General features: G+C 37.4%; 1 protein-coding gene across 5 annotated transcripts in view; it reads right to left on the bottom strand.

Moving 5' to 3' along the window:
- Window positions 1–3,493: 3,493 nt before the first annotated feature.
- LOC112467212 (putative glutamate synthase [NADPH]) overlaps window positions 3,494–24,755 on the bottom strand; it is a 33,205-nt gene continuing 11,943 nt past the window's right edge. For 3 of the 5 annotated variants that reach the window (XM_025035730.1, XM_025035729.1, XM_025035728.1), the window contains exons 2-26: window positions 22,826–22,951; window positions 22,120–22,250; window positions 21,175–21,301; window positions 20,927–21,052; window positions 20,277–20,420; window positions 20,031–20,119; window positions 19,086–19,290; window positions 18,448–18,608; window positions 16,070–16,175; window positions 14,206–14,328; window positions 13,609–13,611; window positions 12,678–12,904; window positions 12,311–12,410; window positions 11,821–12,155; window positions 11,485–11,725; window positions 11,234–11,371; window positions 10,656–10,841; window positions 10,227–10,510; window positions 9,319–10,075; window positions 8,648–8,982; window positions 8,385–8,523; window positions 7,279–8,185; window positions 6,619–7,016; window positions 5,616–6,300; window positions 3,494–5,234 (exon numbers count right to left, since the gene is read on the bottom strand). In XM_025035730.1, the coding sequence (XP_024891498.1) occupies window positions 5,101–5,234; window positions 5,616–6,300; window positions 6,619–7,016; window positions 7,279–8,185; window positions 8,385–8,523; window positions 8,648–8,982; window positions 9,319–10,075; window positions 10,227–10,510; window positions 10,656–10,841; window positions 11,234–11,371; window positions 11,485–11,725; window positions 11,821–12,155; window positions 12,311–12,410; window positions 12,678–12,904; window positions 13,609–13,611; window positions 14,206–14,328; window positions 16,070–16,175; window positions 18,448–18,608; window positions 19,086–19,290; window positions 20,031–20,119; window positions 20,277–20,420; window positions 20,927–21,052; window positions 21,175–21,301; window positions 22,120–22,250; window positions 22,826–22,942 (6,198 nt within the window). In that variant the 5' untranslated portion in view covers window positions 22,943–22,951 and the 3' untranslated portion in view covers window positions 3,494–5,100. Of the gene's footprint in view, window positions 5,235–5,615; window positions 6,301–6,618; window positions 7,017–7,278; window positions 8,186–8,384; window positions 8,524–8,647; window positions 8,983–9,318; window positions 10,076–10,226; window positions 10,511–10,655; window positions 10,842–11,233; window positions 11,372–11,484; window positions 11,726–11,820; window positions 12,156–12,310; window positions 12,411–12,677; window positions 12,905–13,608; window positions 13,612–14,205; window positions 14,329–16,069; window positions 16,176–18,447; window positions 18,609–19,085; window positions 19,291–20,030; window positions 20,120–20,276; window positions 20,421–20,926; window positions 21,053–21,174; window positions 21,302–22,119; window positions 22,251–22,825; window positions 22,952–24,755 lie in introns of those variants that run through there. The other 2 variants (XM_025035731.1, XM_025035732.1) reach the window with 2 other exon arrangements.

Raw genomic sequence — 24,755 nt, 5'->3', positions numbered from 1 at the left:
GAAACGCGCGCGCTAAACGAATGTCGCGGGTGCCGGGAGCAAAGTGTCGGGCGATCGTCGAGACGTATCAATCGTCGCGCGTAATTAGCCGATTAGCAATCGGACTCGTGTACGAAGTTTGGAACGAGTGTTCCGAGCTCCGCGGAGCTCCGAGCTCCGAGGCGGTTCAGGCGGTATTTCGACCCGAAGTTGGCGCGGAAGGAACAGCTGCGCGGCGCACCACGGTGAGTAAAAAAAATCATTGCCTGCATTTGCGTGAGTAATCGTCGCTCGTTCATCAACGGCAACGAGCGCGCGTCATTGTTAATTGTAATTATGATTTAATTGACGCTTTTCATCACACAATTTTCTGATCCCCGATCTTGAAGTACTCATTCTCGTCATTTTTTATTCTTATTAGCCTCATTGTTCTTATCTCCCGTTAATTTTTATTCTTATTAGCCTTATTAGCCTAATTGATGGTCCCGCGCTAATTATACCAAAGGCGCGAGCGATTTCCTCGCCGCTTCGAATTTAGCAACCTTAGTATCTCGTCGGGGGTTTGGAAAAGTAATTAATTATTTCACACACATACATGCAGATATACACACATATATAGAACATAATGGGACCGAAAGCTACAGGCTTTCCTTAACCAAATCGCGTAATTATTCTAATTACGGATCTTCGTACTCGATCGTCCGCCCCGTCCGTGCAACGTACTTTTCGCGTAGGTCGCCCCGCGACGGCTCGACGATTTTCGACTCGCGGTCAATTTCGCGAGTCGTCCGTATACCGTCGGGACACCGCGATGTGATCGGGGATGTTTCGCGACCAGCGTCGGTGCCTCATCCGGAACGGGGCATCCGTTCGACATCCCCCGATTATCGTACTCCAGATGCGCCCACTGTGAATTAAAATGTGGTCGATTATGATACGTAAACCGTGATGTGCAAATGCATCGCTCATTGTTAAATATTAAACATTGTTAAAAATTAAACCAATACTTTCAGTTAAACAACATTTCGTTACATTCAACTACCATGTGTGTGTCGAAATTCCTTATTTTAACACAAAACTATTATTTTAGCTATATTGATTTAGTTAAATCAATACTGTTTTATGTCCATTTCTATCAACGCAGATTAACTTTAATCTCGGTTTAATTTACCTTTCATCTTTTTCTAATTTTAAGAGTTAGATAGAGATAGAAAGTAAGTTAAACCGAGATTAAAGTTAATCTACATTGGTAAAAATGGACATTACATTAGTCAAATTAACGACATATGGGAATGGTTAAAAATCATTCAAATTGGGTATAACTTTTTGACACGAATTTAACAATGTTTTGCGCATCTGACACTTTTCGCGAATTTTACCCGAAACGCGCGCATCCAAGCCTCGTACGCGCAATTGACAACGAAATCGTAGACCGCCCTTCGTAAATAACCTTCGCAGATCGCGTCCGTGGCCGATCGGACGAGTTTCTCGCGGATGAAGCCGACGACATGGCTGGCGCGTTCGTTTTCCATTATTTCCTGCCATTTCGCCGTTGGAATGCGAGAGGGCGGAGGCGAGAACTCTTCGGCGATTTCGGAGACGCGCGACACGTGCAAAGAATTCGTCGATTCGTTGTTGCGCCGCGAATTCCTTAGCATTTCTTTCTTCAGTCGTTTTTCAAGAACTATTTTGATCCTAATAAAATTTCGAAGTCAACGAAGAATAGTCCATCCATATGTACCATTTTAATAAACAAGTAACGTCTTGAAAGATCGATATAAATGGGGAGAGTTTATTTATTACTACAGAAGTTCAGGCAAAAAAATATATATATATAGTGTCCTCTTCATTTATGTTAATTTATTTCGCGTTGAGGATTATAAGCAAAAACTGTTCTTAGAAGAATATCGAACAACAGAATTTATTTTCATTGATTTGAATTTGATTTGAATTGAATTTGTAAGTTAATAGACGGCAAAATATTGTGTGTGTAATATGAGCACGCAAAGTGGGTTAAAAAATTGCTATGAACAAAAGGCCAATGACGATATCGCTCGTAACATTCAATATATATTTATTGTCTCAAGATATTGTATGTATTGAAATTTACAAGGCTATCAATAAAAACGTAAATTGCATTAGAAATAAATCGCGTCTAAATATGAAACGTTAACTTCTTTTCGTTGATAATAAATTTCTAATTTAAGGCCTAGCTGCAGATTTTCTTTTTCGAAACTGTAAACTTTACGAAAACGTAATTAGAAGCACTAACGCTCTCTTCTTGATACGATATACGATATGATGCGATATAAGTGAAACTGCAATTTATATAAATGCAATTCAATAATATTTTTAGCTTACGAAAGCGTTGAAAATGTTCAATTAAGTTATCGTTCGATATTAACCCTTTAACCGAGGTTGTTGATTTACTTTATTCTACTTTAATTCTACTTAAATTTAAATATGAATTTATTATTTGCAACAATTATATTTGAATTAAAACTAAGATGATTATTCGATTCAATATTGTTTGATTAAAAATAACTCAATCACCCTTTACATAATTAGATATAATGAATTACAATAAATTTCGAATATTGTTTATATTTGAATCATATATAATTTTTATGGTAAATTAAATTAAAGATTATAACTAAACTTTAAGAATGTCACGATTATTTTAATAGAGTTTATAAGCAATTAATTTATGATCAAGTTTGTGCTTAATCGTAATTATAGATGTGCGGTTAAAGGGTTAAACGATCTCGTTTTCTATTCGCTTGCAAAAATTCGACTGTGAATTAATTGACAGAATTATTATTATTATGGAATTGCAGTGAACGACATATACAATACAAGTGCTACATCGTCTTCTTATTATTTATATTATAGCATGATCTTTCGGTAATTTGTGTAACTTTTTTCACCGACAATATAAGCAGATTCGTAATAATACGCTAGGCAACCTAGGCGAATGCCCAAGAACGCTAAAAATACTTGTAATCATATACTGAAAATGAACGAAAAAAATTAGTGTACCATAAAAGTATTCGTATGCCATCATTTTATTTTGCGATAGTAATTAATTGCCCATCATACATTAAAAAAGAAAGGCGAAACAAATCTCCGTGAGAAAATTTTTATTCTTCGTATCCTTAGTTTTTAAGTAATAATTTGGTTTTTAAATAAAACTATTCTAAAGCAAATTGTTTTATTAAGTTTATAATTTTCAGATTTTCTTCTGAAGAATATTCGTTTTAATACCCGATAATAATGGAATAATATAAAATCTACCAAAGAAATAATCTTTAATTATACAAATATTTTTATCATACTACTAATAAAATAATAAACGTTACAAATATATGTTATCGGTTGCAATTTTTATGAATGATGCAGCACATATTAATATTTATATCTAAACATTTTACATATACGTAATATCTATATTTTTTTAGGTGTTGAGTTTATCTATTATTGACTAATAGAATGAGATTCAGAGAAACAAAGATGATAATGCATGAATATTATTTTATTGTATAACGCTTTATGATCTATTCGTGTTTACATTCTTAATTGCTAATTAAAACGTACAGAGGAAAAATGGCGATATACGAATACTTTTTGTACTTACACATAAACTTCGTTAATCATTACAATCGAACGTTTTGTTCCTGTAAAGGAATAAATTTATAATTGCATTTAAAGTATCTAAACAGTATGTTAGATAATTGAGAATATTTCTGCTTTTTCAGTATTTGTTTTGGAAAGCTAGAACAACGTTTCATATAGGTACTTTATGAATAAAGTTTTACTAAAACATCTCTCTTCAATTTTTATTTTTAAAATAATAGATTTGCAGTTGCATGTTAAAAAAAACATTTTAGTTGATGAAGTATACCGGTCTAATATAAATTCGTATGCGGATTTACGTAGATCCTGCTACCAGCTCGTATCTTTCACTATACTCAAAGCTCTAATTCTTTCGCGTGTGATTAATTCTAATTGGACGAACGAGATGCTTGAACGAGTTTACTACGTTACGGAGGAATTACGTTTATTTGCCGTTGCTCTGATACGAAGAGATTCGCGCCACAAAAATTCTCTTACTCTGTTTCTCGTTTCTCACTTGATTATCACATCCTCAGTTCGAGGTCTGAGAATCTTTCAATTCTTAAATCCTCGAATGCTTTTAATCGCTTGGACTTGCAAATACTCGAATTCCAAGCTCTTTAATTTCTCCAATTTTTAGTTTGTAAACAGCCGTAAATATAGCAGATTTTTGAATTTCTAAATCTGCAATTATTGTAGATTTGTGATTTAAAATTTCTAAAATTTTTCTTATTTTCTATTTGACCGATGTTAAATTTTTAGAGCTGTTATATCTGCAAATCATGAAATTATTAGATTTTTATCATAACTTAGGTATGATTAAAAAAATTGTTAAATATAATATTTTCCAATTTCTTGGCTAAAATTTCCGTATCTTCAAATTATTAGTTTTCACAACTTTTTGAAAGGATTCTTAAAGTCTTGCAATTTTGAGATACATATGTCATTATATAATCCTTTATTTTTCCATATTTCAAAATCCTTAATTCTTTAAACTCTTCAATTTTCGTATCTGTGAATGCCGGAACTTGCTTTTCTAGTGTTCTCGTTGTTAGATTCTTGATTATTTGAACCCTCGGAATCCTAAGACCTAATTCTTAGATGTCATAAAATTCGAATACACGAATTTTCTGGTCTTCAGGTTCTCAAGGTTTTTGGATGTTCAATTCTTTAAATTTTAGAGTCATTTGTTTAGTCCTAAGAGAATTCTTCGATCTTCCACATCTTAGGAGCTATAAATCATTGGATTGCTGGAAGTTTGAATCCGCGGATTCCTGAACGTTACATCCTTCGGACTCTTGGATTTCTGAACTCTACGATTCTAGGCTTGTATCTCCTTGGATTCATGGAACTTTCGAATCCTCGGATCCTGGAGCTCACATCCATGGATCTCCAAGGAACTCCCTCCTTGCCTTCTAATAGTCGATATGACTCTTTCCTCGCAGTACGCGTGCACGGTGGATCTTTTCTTGTTTAAATTGGAAGACCAACATCCATCGTGAAGGTCCTTTAAGCGTTAACGCTGATTATACCACCGTTTCCGGGAAGGCCGGTGTCTCCCATCAAGGCCAAATCAACTTCCTTCGCGGCCAATCTACCTTCTGCGATCGCCCATACTACGAGAGACTGTCCACGTCTGCAATCTATTTTACAAATTACATGTAATAACAAATATATAATATTTATGCCTTTGTAATTTATATTTAAATCAATTTCAACGATTAATGAGAATTATAATATTATCAGTTATAATTTACAATGAATTTTTGTAATCAAAAGTTTGTGTAGAGTACAAGGCAGAAAGTTACATCATAAGTTAAACGTTTTAAAGAATATATATTATAATTCTAATAAAAGCAAATAAGATGATAAGATTTTTTAAAATTATAACACTAAATTTGTAATAAATGCAAGATCTGGGCAATTTTTTCTTGGCAAAACTGAACCTATACATTATAGATATAATAAAAGAAGCAGAATTTTTCTTGTATGATGTATTTAACGCAATAATATTATATACTAACCGCCTGCTGCATATATTTTGGGTAAACTAGTACAATATTTCCCGCCCGGAGTCTTATAGTTTCCTCTTTCATCCAATTCGGCTTTCACTTCCGTGGCGATGTACTTCTCGGGTCCGAGGAAGCCCATGGCGAGCAATACTAGATCGCACTTGTACACCTTCTCTGAATTTGGTACCTCCTCCATCTTCCATCGACCATTCTCGTCCTTTCGCCATTCCACAGTTACCGTCCTGATGCCACTCACGTGGCCTTTTCCGTCGTCCAAAAATTCCTTGCTCAACGTACTGTATCTACGCGGATCTCGGCCAAATTTCAGGGATACCTCCTCATGACCGTAATCAACCTTGAACACTCGTGGGAATTGAGGCCACGGGTTATCCTTGCCCCTCTGGGCTGGCGGTTCGGGCAGGATTTCGAAGGTCGTTATCGTCTTCGCGCCCTGACGTAGCGAGGTTGCTATACAATCGCATCCGGTGTCGCCGCCTCCTATGATGACAACATCTTTGCCCTTGGCTATCAGTCGCATATTTAGGGGTGCTGTGTTACCCATTTGTTTCTTCTGCCAGTGCTCTAGGAAACTCACGGCAAAGTGAATTCCCTCCAGCTGTCGACCTGGAATCGGCAGATCTCGCGGCCATGTCGCGCCTGTACACAACAATATCGCGTCGTACAGTTCTTGAAGTTCCTGCAATAATATACATGCGTGAGTGTCGGAGAATTATGTTATATAAATAAATGAATGATATTTTGGGTATGAGCACCGTCGTTCAAATAGAAAATGAAGAGATCTATTAGAGTGTATAAATATTATAGAAATGAGAATATAATTTTTATATTTGCCATATGTATATAGTATATAGTATATAGTATATAGTATATAGTATATAGTATATATGATGGATATACAAATGGTAAAAATATTATCAAATTTTCTCTTTTATACAATTATAATGATATATATAAGGTTTTAAGAAAAATTGTCATCTCAAACACGCTCGCTTACCTGCATTGTAATATCCTTGCCTACATCGACGTTCGTTTTGAAGATGACTCCCTCCGCGGCGAGCAGAGAGACTCTTCTTTGTACGACCTGTTTGGACAGTTTCATCGTCGGTATACCGTATTGCAGCAACCCACCGATTCTGTCGTTTCTTTCGAACACGGTCACCGTGTGACCCGCTTTGTTCAGTTGATGAGCAGCGGCCAGTCCCGCGGGACCGGATCCGATTACAGCTACTAATCGTCCAGTTCTTCTGGTCGGTAGTTGAGGCACGATCCAACCTTGCTCAAACGCGTGATCGATTATGGCGCACTCGATATTCTTGATTGTCACCGGTGGTTCGGAGATTCCTAGGACGCATGCACCCTCGCAAGGTGCGGGGCAGACCCTTCCGGTAAACTCTAGATTATTTAATTTCAAAAGATTAGATATAATTATCTACAATTGATTGATAAAATATATAAATGAATATATATAAAAAGATAAGATTGAAAAAAATAATTGACAGAGAAAAAAGAATAGAGAAAAGTTATTCCTGTTAAATAATAATAAATGCAATAGAAAGTTATTATATATGAAAAGTACAATTTTTATGTGTAAAAAATGGAACCAAGGGGGGAATATTTGTATTTAATAAAAAATTTCTCACATAAATTGACTCACCAGGAAAATTATTAGTTTGCAACAATTGATTTAAGGCCTCCTTCCAGTTGTTGTGGAATACGAGATCATTCCACTTAGGAATGATGTTGCCCAACGGGCAACCGTGACTGCTCTGACAAAATGGAACGCCGCACTCCATGCACCTTGCCGCTTGTACTCGCAGAGTCTTCCTGACACCCTGGAAGTTGTATATCTCATCCCAGTCCTCTACACGCTTTTCGACCGGTCTGTACATGGCCTTCTGCCTTGAGTACTTCATAAAGCCCTTGATCTTGTCCAACTTTCGCTGTGCCATATCTGCGTCTTCTATTGAATCCTCTATATCTTTGATCTTGCCGTTCGTTATCTGTGCGTTACCGTTAATTACGTTGGGTGTTTGTTGCTTTGCCTCCTCCAGCTGTTTGAGAGCTCGCTGGTACTCGTAAGGGAAGACCTTGACGAATCTCGTGGTGGGTTCCGGCCATGTGGCGAGTAAATCTTGTGCGATCAACGAACCGGTCTTTTCGATGAACTCTTCCAGTAGTTGTTTCACATAGGCGATTTCTTCTGGGTTGTTGAGCGATAGCAACTCCACCATTTCGGGGTTGCACTTGCTCTTGAAGGAGCCGTCGACATCCAAGACGTATGCGATTCCACCGGACATTCCAGCCGCGAAATTTCGACCAGTAAGACCTAGGATCAAGGCGCAACCGCCGGTCATGTATTCGCAACCGTGATCACCCACACCCTCCACCACAACAACCGCCCCACTGTTACGCACACTGAATCTTTCGGCAGCGATGCCGCGGAAGTAGGCTTTTCCGGAAGTAGCGCCGTAAAGGCAGACATTCCCGACGATCACATTTCCCTCCGAATTGAACTCGGAGTCCTTCGGCGGGTATATGACAATTTCACCTCCGCAGAGACCCTGCAAATAAAATTATTTATTTCTTCTATACAAGAGAATATTAATAACAGTTAAGTTTTTAGTATTTAGATACGTATCGTATTTAATACGATACAATATGACAATATTTGATCCAACAATATTTGATTGGATCAATATGAAATTATGTATAGATTATTTGTGTCGCAAATTCAAAAGTTTAAAAGAAACTCGTGCTTACTTTGCCGACGTAATCGTTAGCATCGCCTTCAAGAGTGACATGAATACCCTTTGTCATGAAAGCGCAGAAACTCTGACCCGCAGAGCCTTTCATCTTGATATTGATGCTATGCTCGGGCAATCCGTCATCTCCAAATCGTCTGCGAAGCAATTACAAGATAAATGAAAATAAGAAAGTTAAAATTATTGGTAAACGATATAAATTATGTATCAGTTTTGCTTCGTTGATTTTTTATCTGAACTCGGGAATATCGACATACTTACTTGGCTACATGATAACTCAGCGTCGATCCGAATGCCCTACATTCGTTGTTGATATTCATTTCGATGTCAGCTCGAGTGTGTACTCCATTTAAAACAGGTTCGGCTAGTTCAATTAGTTTATTGTCGAGTCTGTTCTCCAGTTGGAAGTCTTGTTTTACGGTGCCGCCCTTGATATTTACGCCGGGTCTTAAGTCCAGCGCGTTTCGCAGTACATTGCTGAGATTTAGGGTCTTGGCTTTTTCAACAGAGATGTCGTCACGTACTTTAAGGAGGTCTGTGCGTCCGATTAGATCCTGGAACTTGCGGATGCCCAGGTTCGCCATATGCGAACGTACCTGCAGAAACAAGAAAAATAATAGATAAATCTAATAGACTCTTTAAAATAATACTTTGTATTTATAAAAATTAAATCAAGAATTAAATTATATTATATATTTATATATTATATATTCAAGTTTCCCAATTTTAATTATAAGAATCTCATTTAATTAACACTCCGGCTCAATAATCATTTTGAGAACAAAAAATATTTAAAAGAATAAATAAGAATATGAAAATAATACCAGTACAAGCGCATAATATGTACAAAACAAAGAAATCAAGCAGTGGCTAAACATCAAGATAAATGGAAGATGTCAAATTGAAAATATCTAATTGTAAGTCGTTCCTACCTCTTCAGCCAACGCGAAGAAGAAATTGATCACATGTTCCGGCTTGCCTTCGAATTTCTTTCGTAACACCGGATCTTGCGTGGCGATGCCTACTGGACAGGTGTTCAGGTGGCACTTTCTCATCATTGTGCAGCCCATTGCGATTAGCGGGGCGGTGCTGAAGCCGAATTCATCCGCACCAAGCAGCGCAGCCACCACAATGTCGAAACCCGTGCGCATCTGGCCGTCCGCCTGGACAATCATGCGCGACCGCAGATTGTTCAGGGTCAACACCTGATGCGTCTCGGCGATGCCTAATTCCCAGGGTAATCCGGCGGACTTAATGCCGGTCCAACTGCTGGCGCCGGTGCCGCCGTCGTGGCCGGATATCACTACGTGCTCGGCCTTGCCTTTGGCGACGCCGGCGGCGACGACGCCCACTCCGACCTCAGACACAAGTTTGACGGAGATACGGGCGTATGGATTGGCGCACTTGAGATCGTAAATCAGCTCGGCCAGATCCTCGATCGAATAGATGTCATGATGCGGTGGCGGCGAGATCAAACCGACCCCAGGTACCGAGTGCCTGGTGGCAGCAATCTCCGCGGTGACCTTATAACCAGGAAGCTCGCCGCCCTCACCGGGTTTCGCGCCCTGTGCCATCTTGATCTGCAAGTCGTCCGCATTCGCCAGGTAACTGGCAGTAACGCCAAAGCGACCACTCGCTACTTGTTTGATAGATGAACGCTGGCTAAACTCCGGATCTTGGTTTAGGTATCTGTCGGATAACGATAAACAGTTGGTTACAGGTTTATCTGATATTGTTAATTAGTCGCAATAATTGTAATAATAATTTTATAAGAGACGTTCGACATTCTTAAACTCTTTAGATCATACAATCTTTTATTATCTTTTCTTCTTGATCATACCTGTCCGCGTTTTCACCACCTTCGCCGGTGTTCGACTTGCCACCGATGCGGTTCATGGCGATTGCCAGAGTACTGTGAGCTTCCAAGGAAATGCTGCCGAAACTCATCGCGCCAGTCGCGAAACGTTTCACAATTTCCGACGCGGGTTCCACGTCCGTGACGGGAATCGGATCGCGTGAATTCTTCAGTTCGAGTTGGCCGCGCAGAGTGCAAGCCTTCACCACTTCCATCGTGGTCTTGCGATAATTTTCATAAGCAGAGTTGTTTTTGGAGACAACATATTCCTAGCGAAAAAAAGATTGTTAAAGAAAAATGTATTTTATATATTTTTTTAGGATAAAGAATTTGCACACAATTACGTTTCTTATAGTAAATTTTCAATGTTTAAGTTAGTTTTTAAGATATTATGTCTGAAAATGTCTTCATTACCTGTAAACTAGCAATGCTCGCGGGATCATTGATATGTTTCTCGCCACCGGCTCGCCAGTGATAAACTCCTGGATTGCGAATGACCAGCAAATCCATTGGTTTGTCCCAATACGTTATTTGATGCCGCTCGAACGCCTCCTTGCCCAAAATATCGAATGTCACGCCGCCAATACGAGAATGAGTACCCTGAAAAATTCGAATATGCATGATTTGCAATTAAAGATAATATTGTTTAACGATATATTGCAACAAAATAAATAAAGTTTTACTAAGATGCATCATTAAAAAGTTTGAATCATTAAATAATCATTAATTGGATCCAAGTATTAATCATTTGCATCTGAAAAATAAAATAATATACAAAACAATACTTAAAAAAAGTTATAATTTACTTATTTTGTGATTATAAATATTTAAAAAATTAAAAACATTTAAAAAATATATGTGTGTGTGTGTGTGTGTGTGTGTGTGTGTTTTATTTATTTATTAAAAACTATTTTTAATGATAGAATATATGAATATATTTTTCTCGTATTATCTTATTGTTAGGCCGATTTAGGCTATAATATGAAAAATACCTTGAAGCATTTATCGATGACTTCGTCGGCCAATCCAACTGCTTCAAATATCTGCGCTCCTTTGTAGGATTGCAAGGTCGAGATTCCCATCTTGGCCATCACTTTCGCAATTCCTCGTTCCATAGCTTCTGCGTAATTCTACAGAATTTAAACAATTAGATAATTTACATTTTTATCTTTCATATTCAAACAAGAAAGCTCTTCTTATCATTAACATCTTCAAACAATAATTTTTGTTTTGTAAGATTTACCTTAAAAATAACATCATCAGTAAAGGTTTCATCGAAAACGTGATCCGCCCTCAGATTTTTCGCCATCTCGAATACCAAGTAAGGACATATGGCATCTGCTCCGTAACCAAGTAGCACGCAAATATGATGCACCTCTCGAGCCTCGGCGGTTTCCAATATGAGACCGACCTTCATTCGCTGTCTCTCTTCGATTAAATGATGATGAACAGCGCCCAAAGCTAACAGGCTGCTTACCGGAACTCTAAAGTCAACAAAACAGATATGAATTCTAGTTTCCCATTTCCTTCAAGATCAGTTTAGAATATATCGATATTTTGATTTACAAATCGAGCTCACCTTGTCGGGCCACCTTGTCGATCGGATAGTACGAGGAGCTGATAACCTTCCCTAGCGGCCACATTAGCCTCACTGTTAACGCGATCCAGCGTCTTCAGCAAACCACCGGGCCCGTCTTGAACAGGGTAAGTGATATCGATCACTTTTGTTCTCCAATTACGATGGGTCGTGTGCTTGAGGACCTCAAAATCACTCAGAGACAGTATCGGTTGGGGCAGGAATAGGCGATGTACTTGCAACTCGTTCGGCTCCAGAATGTTACTCTCGGGTCCGATTGGGCAAAGCATGGACATTACGATCTTTTCGCGGAATGGATCGATCGGTGGATTCGTTACCTATATAGAAATCGTAATCGAGAGATGTGTTAACGTATCAAAGATATATGTTAGATCATACTTAATTAATTGTTAAACTAATTTCTATAATTTCTTTCTTCACTTTTCTATTATATTTTTTGTTTTAAATTAACGATAGTTCAATTTTGGTCTACCTGCGCGAATAATTGCTTGAAATATTCATATATCAATGGTTGGAATTCAGACAAGCACGCCAGGGGAGCGTCATTGCCCATAGATCCTAACGCTTCTTTCCTGAAAGACAATTTTCATTGTTCGTGAATATTTATTATTAATTAAAATATCATTATTTGGTAACCGTAAAATGGGTATTGCTGGTGGCGTATACCGCCACAAACGTCGAAAATAATATCGAAGAGTATCGTTTAATTACATTAAATTTATAATAAGTAATTCTTTGAATTTACACGAATTTAGTGTTTTTACTTATTTGTTATTGTATATGAAATATCAGACATACGAAATGTGGTGTTGATAGGGAAAAATTTATGGTATACATACTTGGTTTGCACCATGGGCAGAAGCAATAAATTGATAGTCTCCAGAGTATAACAGTAAAGAGAGAGCCGTTTGTCGCCGCTCCAAACTTTATTCACGGCCGAAACTTCGTTAACGCCGTTGATAGCGTTCTTTTTTGCGGTGGCTGTCTCGGCGGATAGACCGTTCTCGATTACGTCCCCTGCACTGCTGTTGCGAACATGTGCGGCGCGCAATTCCTCCATGGTGATCTGCGTTCAAAACAGCATCACCAATAAAAACTAGTTGCCGAAACTAAGAGTGTCTTAAAAAAGGTTGAAAAGTAAACTGTGTGGTACCGCAATTGGATGTATGTTTTCTATGATCGAGCACAAGCAGATATCAAATCGGAAGTTCTGTTAGCGATTGATCAGTTAATTAATAAGTTAGCTAACAACTGAAATACGAAAAGTAGTCGAGGCAAATTAGGTTTTTATCTCGGGACCGGTTAAAACTCGGATTGAACGTTTTTTTTTTAAATGTAGCTAATTAAAAACACTACAATGTTTATGGGTTAAAAATTGACGCTAATTGTTTATTTAATAAATTTATTTAATACATTTATTTAATAAAAAAAGCGTCAATTTTTAACCCATAAACATTGTAGTGTTTTTAATTATCTACATAAAAAAAAAAGTTCAAATCCGAGTAGTTTTAACCGGTTCCGAGATAACGCACTTTTTTGGTCTAATTTGCCTCCACTAAAGATAAAGTTAATAGATGTGGCAAACCTTCATGCAAAAAAAATTATCTGAGATATTTTCGCGGATACTTCTACTTATTCATTCATAATATATTTTTACTATACTACTACCTACTATACATACTAATTTGTATTCTTCTATTGTATTGCTACCTCCACCTGTACACCGAAAGAAATCAACATACTTAAAATGGTATGATTAGAACGACTCACCCTCTGCATATCGACGATACAGCATGTACAGCAGTATAAAAAAAAGTTAGTTTTGCGTTAGAAATTTTTCTTGTGACGACTTCGATGAAAATTTTTCTAACACAATCATATTATTGCAATTTTCATTAAAACCAACGGAATTCCTGAGTTAAATATTTAATGAAAAAGTAACATTGTGATACTTGATGACTTTAGAATGCGTTAGTTGACTAATTAGGTGTATTAATTTATTGAGTAATTGATATATATGATGAGGGGGAAAAGCGATGAGAGTTACTTAATTTTCGAGTTGGCCTATAGGTATAATAATGTGCAATAATATTCTTCATGCAAGCACGTTAAATTTAACATACATATCTTATGTATAAAACATTACATACAGGAAGTTATATACAGGAGTGTCTCGTAATTGGCATTAAACAAGCATCATAATAGAAAAATTGTTTAACTTTTATCTCGAGTAATAATATAATCTTTTTAAATAGCACTTAAAATTCGGCCTTATTCTCAGAAGAGTAATATTTGAAATGTCGACGCCGATAATGTGACAATTGATCGCGAATTGATCCTCGGTTGGGGAAAAAAACGTTTAGCTACCTGTTCCTTGAGCCACTTGGAATGAGGCCTGTTTCGAGCGATCTGCAACTTCAGCTCGACATCCTGTATGATCCTCTTCTCTTCGGTGTCAACGAGAAGCATCCGGCCGGGCTTCAAGCGACTCTGCAAATAAAAGAGTACACCAATAATCGCCATAGAACGGGTTCGACACGTCGATGATCGACATTCATATGACAGCACTGGATGACGGTCCTACAGCTCTATACAAACCTAGTCCCTAGATGACAAATTATACATCATACATGATACATGATCAAAAAATAAATAAAATACGATATATGTGATTAGCTATTATACATGTATACTAACATACAGCGAGTAGGTATTGCGAATCGATCGATGACAGTCTGCCCTTACCGACTCATTGGATATCGATTTACCTTTAATCCTCGAATGTGACATTTCTGCAGCCTTATTAGAGGAACGAAAGAAAAATGTGTGCAAAAAATATACATTTGAGGATTACCGTATCCTGGATGAAGTCAGTGATGATCGGCTCAATGGCTGGCATTGGTGATCATCGGCCAGTGTAAAAGCAGAGTGCCAGTACATTACATTGTTTCGTAATATCTGAGATCTATAGAATTCGCACAAAATTATCCGACGAGCGTTTAAAATGTGAATTGCTTTATTCTCGTCCGCATGGTAGAACTCTGTTTATTGTCTATTTATACACGAGCACTCTGTCTCGATGCACTCGATTGATCATTTGGGACGAAATATTATACTCGTTAGGACTCGATGGAGACGATACGCTTGTTGCTTCCGACAGAGATGCCAAAGTGTAATGAGTAATGTATTTGTTAGACATAGATGAAATATGGTGATAAAAAAAATGATTTGTGTAGTAAACAAATCGCATGATGGTGCTTGCATCCCAGAACGAAGACGCCCATAGATTTAAGAACCTGGCCGAGGACGCAACATACGTAACCAAGGACGTATATGATCAACGATTTGTATAACCAAAGACCTCTGGAACTCAAAATTTGCGTAAGCATGCAATTATCAAGCCGTAAATCTGCAAAAACCATTATCCCGCGGAATCAACAAGCTATATTTTTCTCCCAATTCTGTCCTTGGAATTTTATCGTCAAGGAAATCTCGACTTTCTTCCAATAAAGAGAGTTCTGCCGTATCGCCACCTCCTCTTCCTCCTCCTCTAATGAGAAATCAGCGAGAGGTCAACAAAGCGGGTTGTTTTGTGACACAATAATACTCAGTCGACACACCACGAGACAAATGCGAACCGTCGAGAATGATGGCGAGAAGACGCGTTTTCGAAGCTAGATATGGCGTTTGAGAGTTTCGCTGATACACAAGAGTCGCTCTGTCAGAGAGTATTTTCGAAAAACGTAGCCAAGTAAAGGCTCACTCTAAGCGATCAATGTTATCGCCCGTTGAACAATCTCGACGAAAGCCGCTCTCGGAAACAGCGAAACTTTCAAGTGACGTTAAAAAAATCCAAGACGGCTTATCGCGCGAGCTAAATGCGCAAGCATTGCTTTTGTACAATTGTAATGCGAGCAGGCTCTTTCGTCGTTTCCGTAGAGAGATCCTTGGCCAGAGGGAAAAGGGTCCAACTTCTCCGGATAGGACGCAAGGGCCCCCTTGGTCGCTCTTCCGGACTAGCTGAAATTGCTGTATATCGGGGGAGAAATGTAGAGAATAGGCGCGGAAATGAGAGAAAAGGGGGCTGGGGGGAAAAGATTGAGCATACGAGGGTTGATTCGTCGCGTAAATCATAAATCGCTGCGAGCTAGCTGTCTCTGCCTCAGACAGAGTGAGAGACACTCCCGTGGAATCGGCTGGTGCTTGGGATGCGCATATTTCCTTCGTTTACCTTCAGGACTACATTGCTGGGCGGAGTATCATAGACGCCCACTTCGGACGCCATCACCATCATGTTATCCTTAGTGACGTAGAAGCGCGACGGGCGCAGGCCGTTTCTGCCAAACAAAAATTCAAAAAGGTCTTTTGTATTTCACACCACCTCTGTGTCTCGCGCTAGGTATCAGCTGAGTGAACTACATTGCTGTTCGTTCGTTCGCTTGCCTGCCTTCCTGCTGGCTTACTCGCGTTATACTCTCTCTCTCTCTTTCGCTCTCTATATCATTTTTCTTTCTCTCGCTCTCTCAGTCTCTTGGCCTAGGCCCTATTTACCTGCGTTAGCAGCACGTCGGGACAACGATGGACACTTAGTAAATCGTAAATATCGATTCTCGCTTTGGCTGTACAAGAACAAGGCAGGGCAAAGGGAAGTCGCGCGAAATTCTTCTGACGTATTTTCTGGTTTTCTTTTTACTTGTTTTTATAAGCTTTTGTACATTCACTTTCTGAATAATTATTGTTCGTATTTTATAGTAATTTCATGTTTTGCAAGATGCTACAGATTGACTGTGGACATTAAAAGACAAATTAAGGCGATTATTTCCTCATTAAAATGTTGATAAACTTTGAGATATAAGAAATCAAAAATAAATGGATACTATAATAAATATAAACCCAATATCATTTATAATTAAAAACAATAAGAGCCTAGTAAACAAAAGTAAAACAAAAAGAGCATAAAAAACAAAGTTTTATTATCAAAACAGACATTTGCTTAATTGCTAAATATAATAGGAAAACTAAAAGATTTCAGAAAACGATGCATTTCTAATTTTCGATAAATAAATATATCAATTTTAAATTCTTTAGAAAATTTCTATCTGTAATATTACTTCATTTCTAGAATCCTAGGACAGTTAATGAATAGCATTTTATATTATTTATCATGATTGCTGCTTGTTACTGTAAGCTTTCTGCTATCGTGTAAAAATAAAATCGTGTCTCGATTAAACGGAAGCTTTAATAACTTTCCTAAAGCAATTTTTAGTAAAAATATTCTTATAAAGAAATTGCTATTTTTCCCGAAGAATATTTTTATTGTACGTTTTATTCCGCATATTTTTCTACCCTTCGTTCGATTGCGCGACTTCCCTTTGCCTTAGAAATCCATGTTTACCTGTACCCGAGAATATCTCTACACGTGTGCACCGTTCTCATATATTTCGTGAGCACCGTTAATCCTGCTGAATGCGTCTTGCAAAGCGTAGGCAATACGCCCACGTAGCCTAGCATTCTTTCTTCGCGGCTCCCATAACAAACGACACCGCAGAATCCTTTCGTTCGGCTCGTTTCTCTTTCAATAGAATGCTTTCAACACTTTGAATTCGACTCCAATTCAATTCTTTGCAACTCTATCTCTCACTACATTTATTTTTGAGCTGTGCTTTGAACAGCTTACCAATAACGAGAAAGTACTTTTATAGCAATTTACATTAATAAAATTACTAAATAAAATTAAAAAGCAAAAAAGTACCTGCTGTAATATTGCAGGAATGCTGCAAAGAGTTAATTAAATCGCGTGACCTTTTTAATTTAATTAAATTTAAACTGTCAACGCGAATTTAATTTTGTGAAGGGTTTTATTATTTCTTTGTTGATTACAAATTAGACATTTCACAGATATTTCTCTATTACATGTTTGAGAAATATTTATGATACTTGTGACATTGACGATTCTTTGCGATATTAATTTACTATTGCTCGGAATTATTTCAATGCAAAAGAATTCACTTGCTTACCTGTGAAGTTTCCAGCGAATTTATGTGAATTCTTTCAATGGTTTTCGGGAATCTTATGCAATAGCAAATTAATACACATTTATCTTTCGCATTTTTTGAACACGTTGACAGTTAAGAGTTTAATTTATTGCCGCATTAATTTCATTTTGACAATCTGATATCTCCCAATAAATTTTTATTATAAATTTCAGAATTTTTTTAACTAATATGTAAGCCAACGCATATAACTCCCGTCGTTAATGTCAACAATGTTTGGTAATAATTTCTCTTCGCTATTCTTAAGAGAAACAATAATATATTAAGAAGGAATTCATATCGGATGTTTACGTTTAACATCGAAACATTTTGAAATATAAGATGCGGCATGTGCAACGTCAGCGCGACTAGATTCAAAGTGTTGAAAGTCAATGGAGTCAAAGATCCAAGAACCCGCACAACCGCGAATCATTTTCGATCCGCGGAGTCGCAGACTCATGGATCTATGAACACAAAATATGGCAAGGGTTACCAGATAGCACGAACGAGAGGGGAAGTGGAGCCTACGTAAAAACGTGTGATAAACAAGACGTAACGAGAGATAGAAAATTTCTACCTGTCCAAGATAGCGCCGACGTAGCGGCCGTCGGTGAAGGTCAGAAGAGCCGGGCCGTCCCAGGGTTCCATAGCGCAGGCCGCCCAGTGGTAGAATTCCCGCTTTTCAGTGGCCATCGTCAAGTCGTTCTGCCAAGCCTCTGGTACCATCGTCAGGACAGCCTGTATTCAGTAATGATTTCAAGTGTTACATTACTGTTTGTTCGAGGATCGAGATTCTTGAAATTGAGAAATTAAAGGAATCGGAGCGATCGTAGTATATGGCACTCCGGAGAATTGATGGAATAAAGAGTGCAGTTTAGTTATGTAAATTCTTCGTATTAAAAGGACATTGATGTTTCAAACACAGAGGCAAGGATTTTTTTGTTGGAATATTCCTAGACAGGAAAAGTAGAAAGAATGCCCTTTAAAACTAAGGATTTACGGAATAAGGATTAAAGATTATTACGAAGTTTTATAATATCAAGGAAAATTTCGAAAATGTATTTAAATCTGTGAAACTATCTGTGGAAATAAATATTTTCAAGAATAATGATTCATAAAATTGTGAAATCAGTTTTCTATAAAATCGAGGATTTATAGCAACACTTTATATTTCAATGTTAAACGTTTATGGTAAATTTCACAACGTAAATTCACCTCAGGCAAGGAGCGTTGACCTGCCATCACCAAGAACTCGAGTACACAGTCCGCCGATCCAGAGTCAGAGAGATTCGGTTCTACGACTGGATATAACTGTTTCAGCTGATCGCCGTATATATGGCTGCTCATCACACCCTCGCGCGCCTTCATGAAGTTCACATTGCCGCGCAGGGTATTAATTTCGCCGTTATGAGCAAGCAAGCTATGAACAAACATTGCGCGTTATATCGATGCTCACTATTTGCGGTTTTGAAACGTCCTGTGTGGAAACTATGATTATGATAACATTTTATTTATCGCTGTAATGAAGGACTACCGCAAATACTACTCGAAACCTGTGAGAGCAGCATTGAGTTTTATAGTGCGTTGTCTACAAAACAAAATATCACGAATTTTTGATATGCTGAAAAGAAATTAAAGAAAATACGCAGAAAAATTGAACAAGGAAAAAAGTTCTATAACAAAATAAGTAGTCGATAATTATTACGCTGACCTTGTTTAATAAGAGCTTAAAATAGAATCTTTATCACTCATACTACGTTTACGCAGAGTGAATTATCATAAGTTACTACACAACCCCATTTACGCGGAGGAATTATCGTTAAGTTACTACAGAAGTAACGCTCGCGTAAATATAGTATAGTAACAGTCGTGAAAAAGCTCGAACAAATTTGAATAGTTCCATTTGTACTTTTAAAGTCTATTTAATTTTTTTTATTAAAAAAGGTTATTAAAGCAATTTCAAGCAATATAATTGAACAATATGACTAAGCGACCGAAGAATAATAACGGAAAATAACGAAAAATAACGAAATTGAATAAATACAAATATTTCCTCATTTCCAACCCATTATTAAAAGTGATTAATTAGCTTTTGGAAATGACCACTTATAATATGTCATTTTATCCGCGATTTTTATGGGATTTTATGTAGTATCTTACCGTAAAGGATGCGCTCTTTCCCAACTTGGAAAAGTATTTGTAGAGAACCGTGTGTGTACCAGTGCCAGATAGGTCTCGAATTTCGGAGACTGATATAAAAGAAAAAAAAATGTATGCGATATTACATTACTGTTTCTACGACGGCATAATGCATACATAATGCATTTTACGTAAAGACTTCCAGACAAGAGCGATACTTTTTTTGAGGAAAAAAAAAAACAGTACAGAAATAACTCACGGACTCACCTTCAAGTCCGTGAAATACAGCCATAACTGGTCAGCGGTGAGCTGACCTTTGTAGACGACCGTCTTCAACGACAACGAGCAAATGTAGTACCGCAATTCTGGTCGCGGGATTGTATGCGACGATCTCTTCCTCAGCACGAAAATCTGACAAACAGAACATGATCGAAATGTGTAAGATTAAAGACGAAAGATGAAACGTGTAATTAATCGATCAAACGAAAGGTCGGTGTGCGTTTCAACCTTGAAAATCGCGGCTATCTGCGACGAATCCGAGTTCTAATTTTATAAATTGGCAAAGTCGTTTAATGCCAAGTCGTTTAACTCGGAGCACGATACGGCGCGCGTAACTTTCGATTCATTAATAATTAATGGGTCTTCCAAAATAGGCTCCGAAGACAACGTATTCAAAATATGCTAATATTAATTGTCAACGAATGTACAGCGATTAATAAATAGTAAAAGAATGCCGGAAATATAAATATCAGTTAATGCTGATTAAACAATTAAACAAATCTGGTTAATTGAAATTATTTTTCGATCTTATTGCTAGTTATAATATAAAGCTAGAATTTAGAGAGATATATGACTGAACGCTGACCAGAGCTAATTGACTTCAGACACAACTCGACCTTAGGGATTGAGCAAATTACCTGTCGTTTAAGCGTTTCTGCATCTTGATCGCCGGTAACGAACACTTGACGCATGTACGGTTCGCACTTCTTCGCCACTCGGCCAATTTGGGTGCCATCGGTGGGAACGTTACGCCAACACAGCACCTACGAATCACGCGACCTCGAGAATATGCCCGATATCGTATTCAACGTATTTTAAAATAACGCATGTAAAATAATGCGTTAATTTAAGCATTCAAACAGATAACAATAATGATATATCCTACTCTTAAATTGCACTCCTTAGCAAGCTTCTCAAATGCGGCTTCTGCCACCTTGTGGGTGTTCTTGTCAAGGAATAAGATACCGGTCGCATATCGTCCGAACTCGGGCAGTTCGATATTTTGTTGTTCGCTATAACACGAAAAATAATTTGGTCAGCCTAACTAATTCATGTTTGAACCATCAAAATTCTGTAGAATTAACAATATGCAGTTTCTATATTTGTCGAAACCAGTACAAGGATTAGAGAAACTAAGAATTTGTCGAGTTGTAGACTCAGAGATTTGTGGACAAAACAAAGATCTGTGACGAAAGATTTATAGAACTGTGCCAAGGATTTGTGAAATTAAAAATCCACAAAATAGTCATAGATATATGTATAGACAATTGTAAGAAGTGATGGATGTGTGACCATCACCATCATCTAAAAGTTCAGGAATAAATTCTGTGAATCTGAGGGAATTCCTCTGAGAATTTGAAAGAACCTCTAATATGTAATCGAGAAACGAAATACCTGCCAAAAGTTTATGAATCACAGAAACTACGTGTAATCATCCTTCTGATTGCAGTCAGTTACTTATAAAATGTTCTCAACCTTAAATAATAATCAATATCAAAATTTTGAATAAAAAATGCGAGGATATCAAAATCGAAACTAATACAACAGTAATCAAGGTACAAGACGTGATCCTCTGATTTTCATAATGGTATTACGATTTGTATTTTTGAATTAAATTTACTTCAAAATTTAATTCAAACAATAAATTGAAATTAAATTTTTAGTTCAGTCGGACAACAGCGTAAATGTGACACAGGCACTTGGCTTGGGCGAAAATTCATGGATATCATGGATTGGATATACATCAGAAGTTATAAAAGCTTTAGAAAGTAAGCACGGATCTCGTCGAAATAAGATTTAGCATGTCGCTGGGACAGACTGACTTTCTTACCGAATTTCATTGGCATAGTAATCGTGCGGTATTGCGCAAAGCACACCGGCACCGTCACCAGTGTCATTATCACAGGCACATGCCCCCCTATGATTCATTCGCGCCGACAAAGTCTGAGCATCTCGAATGATCTGAAATTCGCAAATAAAACGATATAAGAAAACCGATCCAATCTTCTTAAAAGATCCCAAAATCGTAATTCATGCATTTATCAATGAGTTGTTTATCTCTAAGATGGGGAGAACTCTTGTTTCTTTCTCTCAGATATACATTTCATTAATTTATATTCCTGTTTTATCTGTCTTATCGTTTTTCTGCATAAGTTTCAAGCGGCGTTTATCTTTAAAATTATGCGCAATTTTGGGATCTTAATTCAATATTATATAACCCTTTATATAAGCTTTTGCAACTTTAAAATACCAACGTAATTATTCGAAACTTTTTATTATCCACAATTTTGAATTTTTTCCTCGATATATTTGTCTATAAAAACTCATTAGTATGCTATGTACTATTTTCCGCATTTAGCTGTTTATCTTATCTTTATTACACCTTTTTATTCGTTTTATGCTGTGTGACACAAGGCAAAAAATACGAACGTACATCTATAATAGATTACAAAGATCAAACGCGCGACACTCAAGAGATGTGGGTCGTTCTTTGAACTTTACGTGTAAAAGACTGACGAAACTCAAAATTGACTCACCTTGTGCGACCTCTTCCCGTCAATGGCGACGATAAAACCAACGCCGCAAGCCTCTCGTTCGAGGGTAGGGTCATATAGACCTTGCTTCGGAGGCAAGGTCCACGGCTCGGAACTCATAATCTTAATCTGAAAAGCGAAAAAAGAAAAATTCTATACGTCATTCCGATCGATAATAACTCTTAATTGCTTGAACTCTCTTTTTTTTCTTTCACATGTAAACAAGTTAAATAAAGGTCAATTGTTTTCTTGATTTTAAGACAGCATATAACGAGCATGCAACAATAATTTATCCGGAGGAAAAAACTAACAGATACGTTCTACATATTCGTTATCTATATTCGTCCATTGCGAGCTAATCGGTACAATTGTTGCGATATAAATAATTCATTCACAAGTTATTTCTGTATTGTTCTGTACACTTTTCTTTTAAACAATTTTGAATCATGTGCATTATTCTAAGTCATCGTAATGAGTGCGCGCTATGCGATTAACATATACGCACGTGATGTACGGTTTAATTAAATGTAAAAAATTAAAATAGTTTTGCGCAATTGAATTTAACGTTTTAAATGGGAAACAAAATCGTAATACATATCTCGTCCCTTCCAATTCGCAGATTCGTAACTTGACGATTATTTTAATCCATGGTTCCTCGGAAGATAAACGTCACGCGTTTATAGCTGCGCATTTAGGGGTAGAGATCGCGGGAACGATGGGGCGGAACGACGGGGGAATTCCGAGGTATCAGAGCGATTCGCAGGATATCGCATTGTCAGCATTACGTAAAGCCAGTGTGTATTTCCAGTCATTTAAGCGTAACAGACGTCGCCGTCATCGTTGTCGCCGTAGCGGCAACGAATCGCAATGATGATGGTCGGTGTGTAAACAAAACGAAGAAAATACGTCAAAGAGATGGGTATCGCGTTCACGTGGCCGACCGATGTACCGAGCGTGTAACAGGGGTGGCCAATTGTTCGATATAATCTTTCTCATTCTTTGTTTGCGTCCCTTTCGAGTTCTTTTCCTTTTTTCGCAATATTGATCGAGATGCGATCGTGTAACTGGACTTTGATCATCAATATACCGGAACTATATTACTCGTGCTTGAATTGTCCATCCAAGAACTTCGATTTCATTTATTGAAATCTGATTGTTAGTAAAGAATGGTGTGTTCTATTTTTCTCTGAACTTCACTCTTCGTTTTTTTTTTACTCTTTGTCAGAGTCTAGCTGGATATTATGATATATTTTTATCGAATCTCTCTTATCGAACTAATTAAGAGATAAGTAGGATAAAACTGTTGACAGTAATAGTACATTCGAAAATAAAACGCAAAAAGGAAGGAAATAATATCGAGATAAAGATAGATAAATATATTGCTGCAATATTTTCGAACAAATTTGACATGAAGTTGTTTCTCAAATCATTGAATCATTTTCTTTGGAAGACATAGAAAATCATCCTCGTTCTAAAATAGACTTCTGTCTTTGTTTATGGACTTATCGAAATTAGACCGATAATAGAAGGCGAACCATTTTTCACTTTTATCTGTCAATAATAATCCTCAATAAATTATATTTATATATAACGTGTAGAGTTAAAAGAGAGGAACGGAGTATAACCGGTTCTGATAATTTCTGATAAACACTTCGTATAGGCACTATGGGACTATTACGTAAATATAAATTACAAGCTCGCGCTTTATTTAAGTCGCAGAATGGATTTACACGATTTCGCGTCTCGCACACGCCCAATCCCGTAATTTCGCGCGTGTAACATGAAAGTTGCGCCCAATGCCAGCGTGGAGCAAAAAAATCAGACGCGGCGTCCCCATTTAACGTTAAACACGCGGCTTGAAAGCGCGCCAAGGAATCCGCGGAAAAAGCGACGACCGGCAAACTCGCGAAGGTTGACCACCTCTGTCGATTGT

This window comes from Temnothorax curvispinosus, unplaced genomic scaffold (assembly GCF_003070985.1).
Source record: "Temnothorax curvispinosus isolate PA1 unplaced genomic scaffold, ASM307098v1 QBEX01017059.1, whole genome shotgun sequence".
NCBI lineage: Eukaryota > Metazoa > Arthropoda > Insecta > Hymenoptera > Formicidae > Temnothorax > Temnothorax curvispinosus.
Note: the sequence above shows the minus strand (reverse complement) of the source record. Positions and strands in the feature narration are given on the sequence as shown.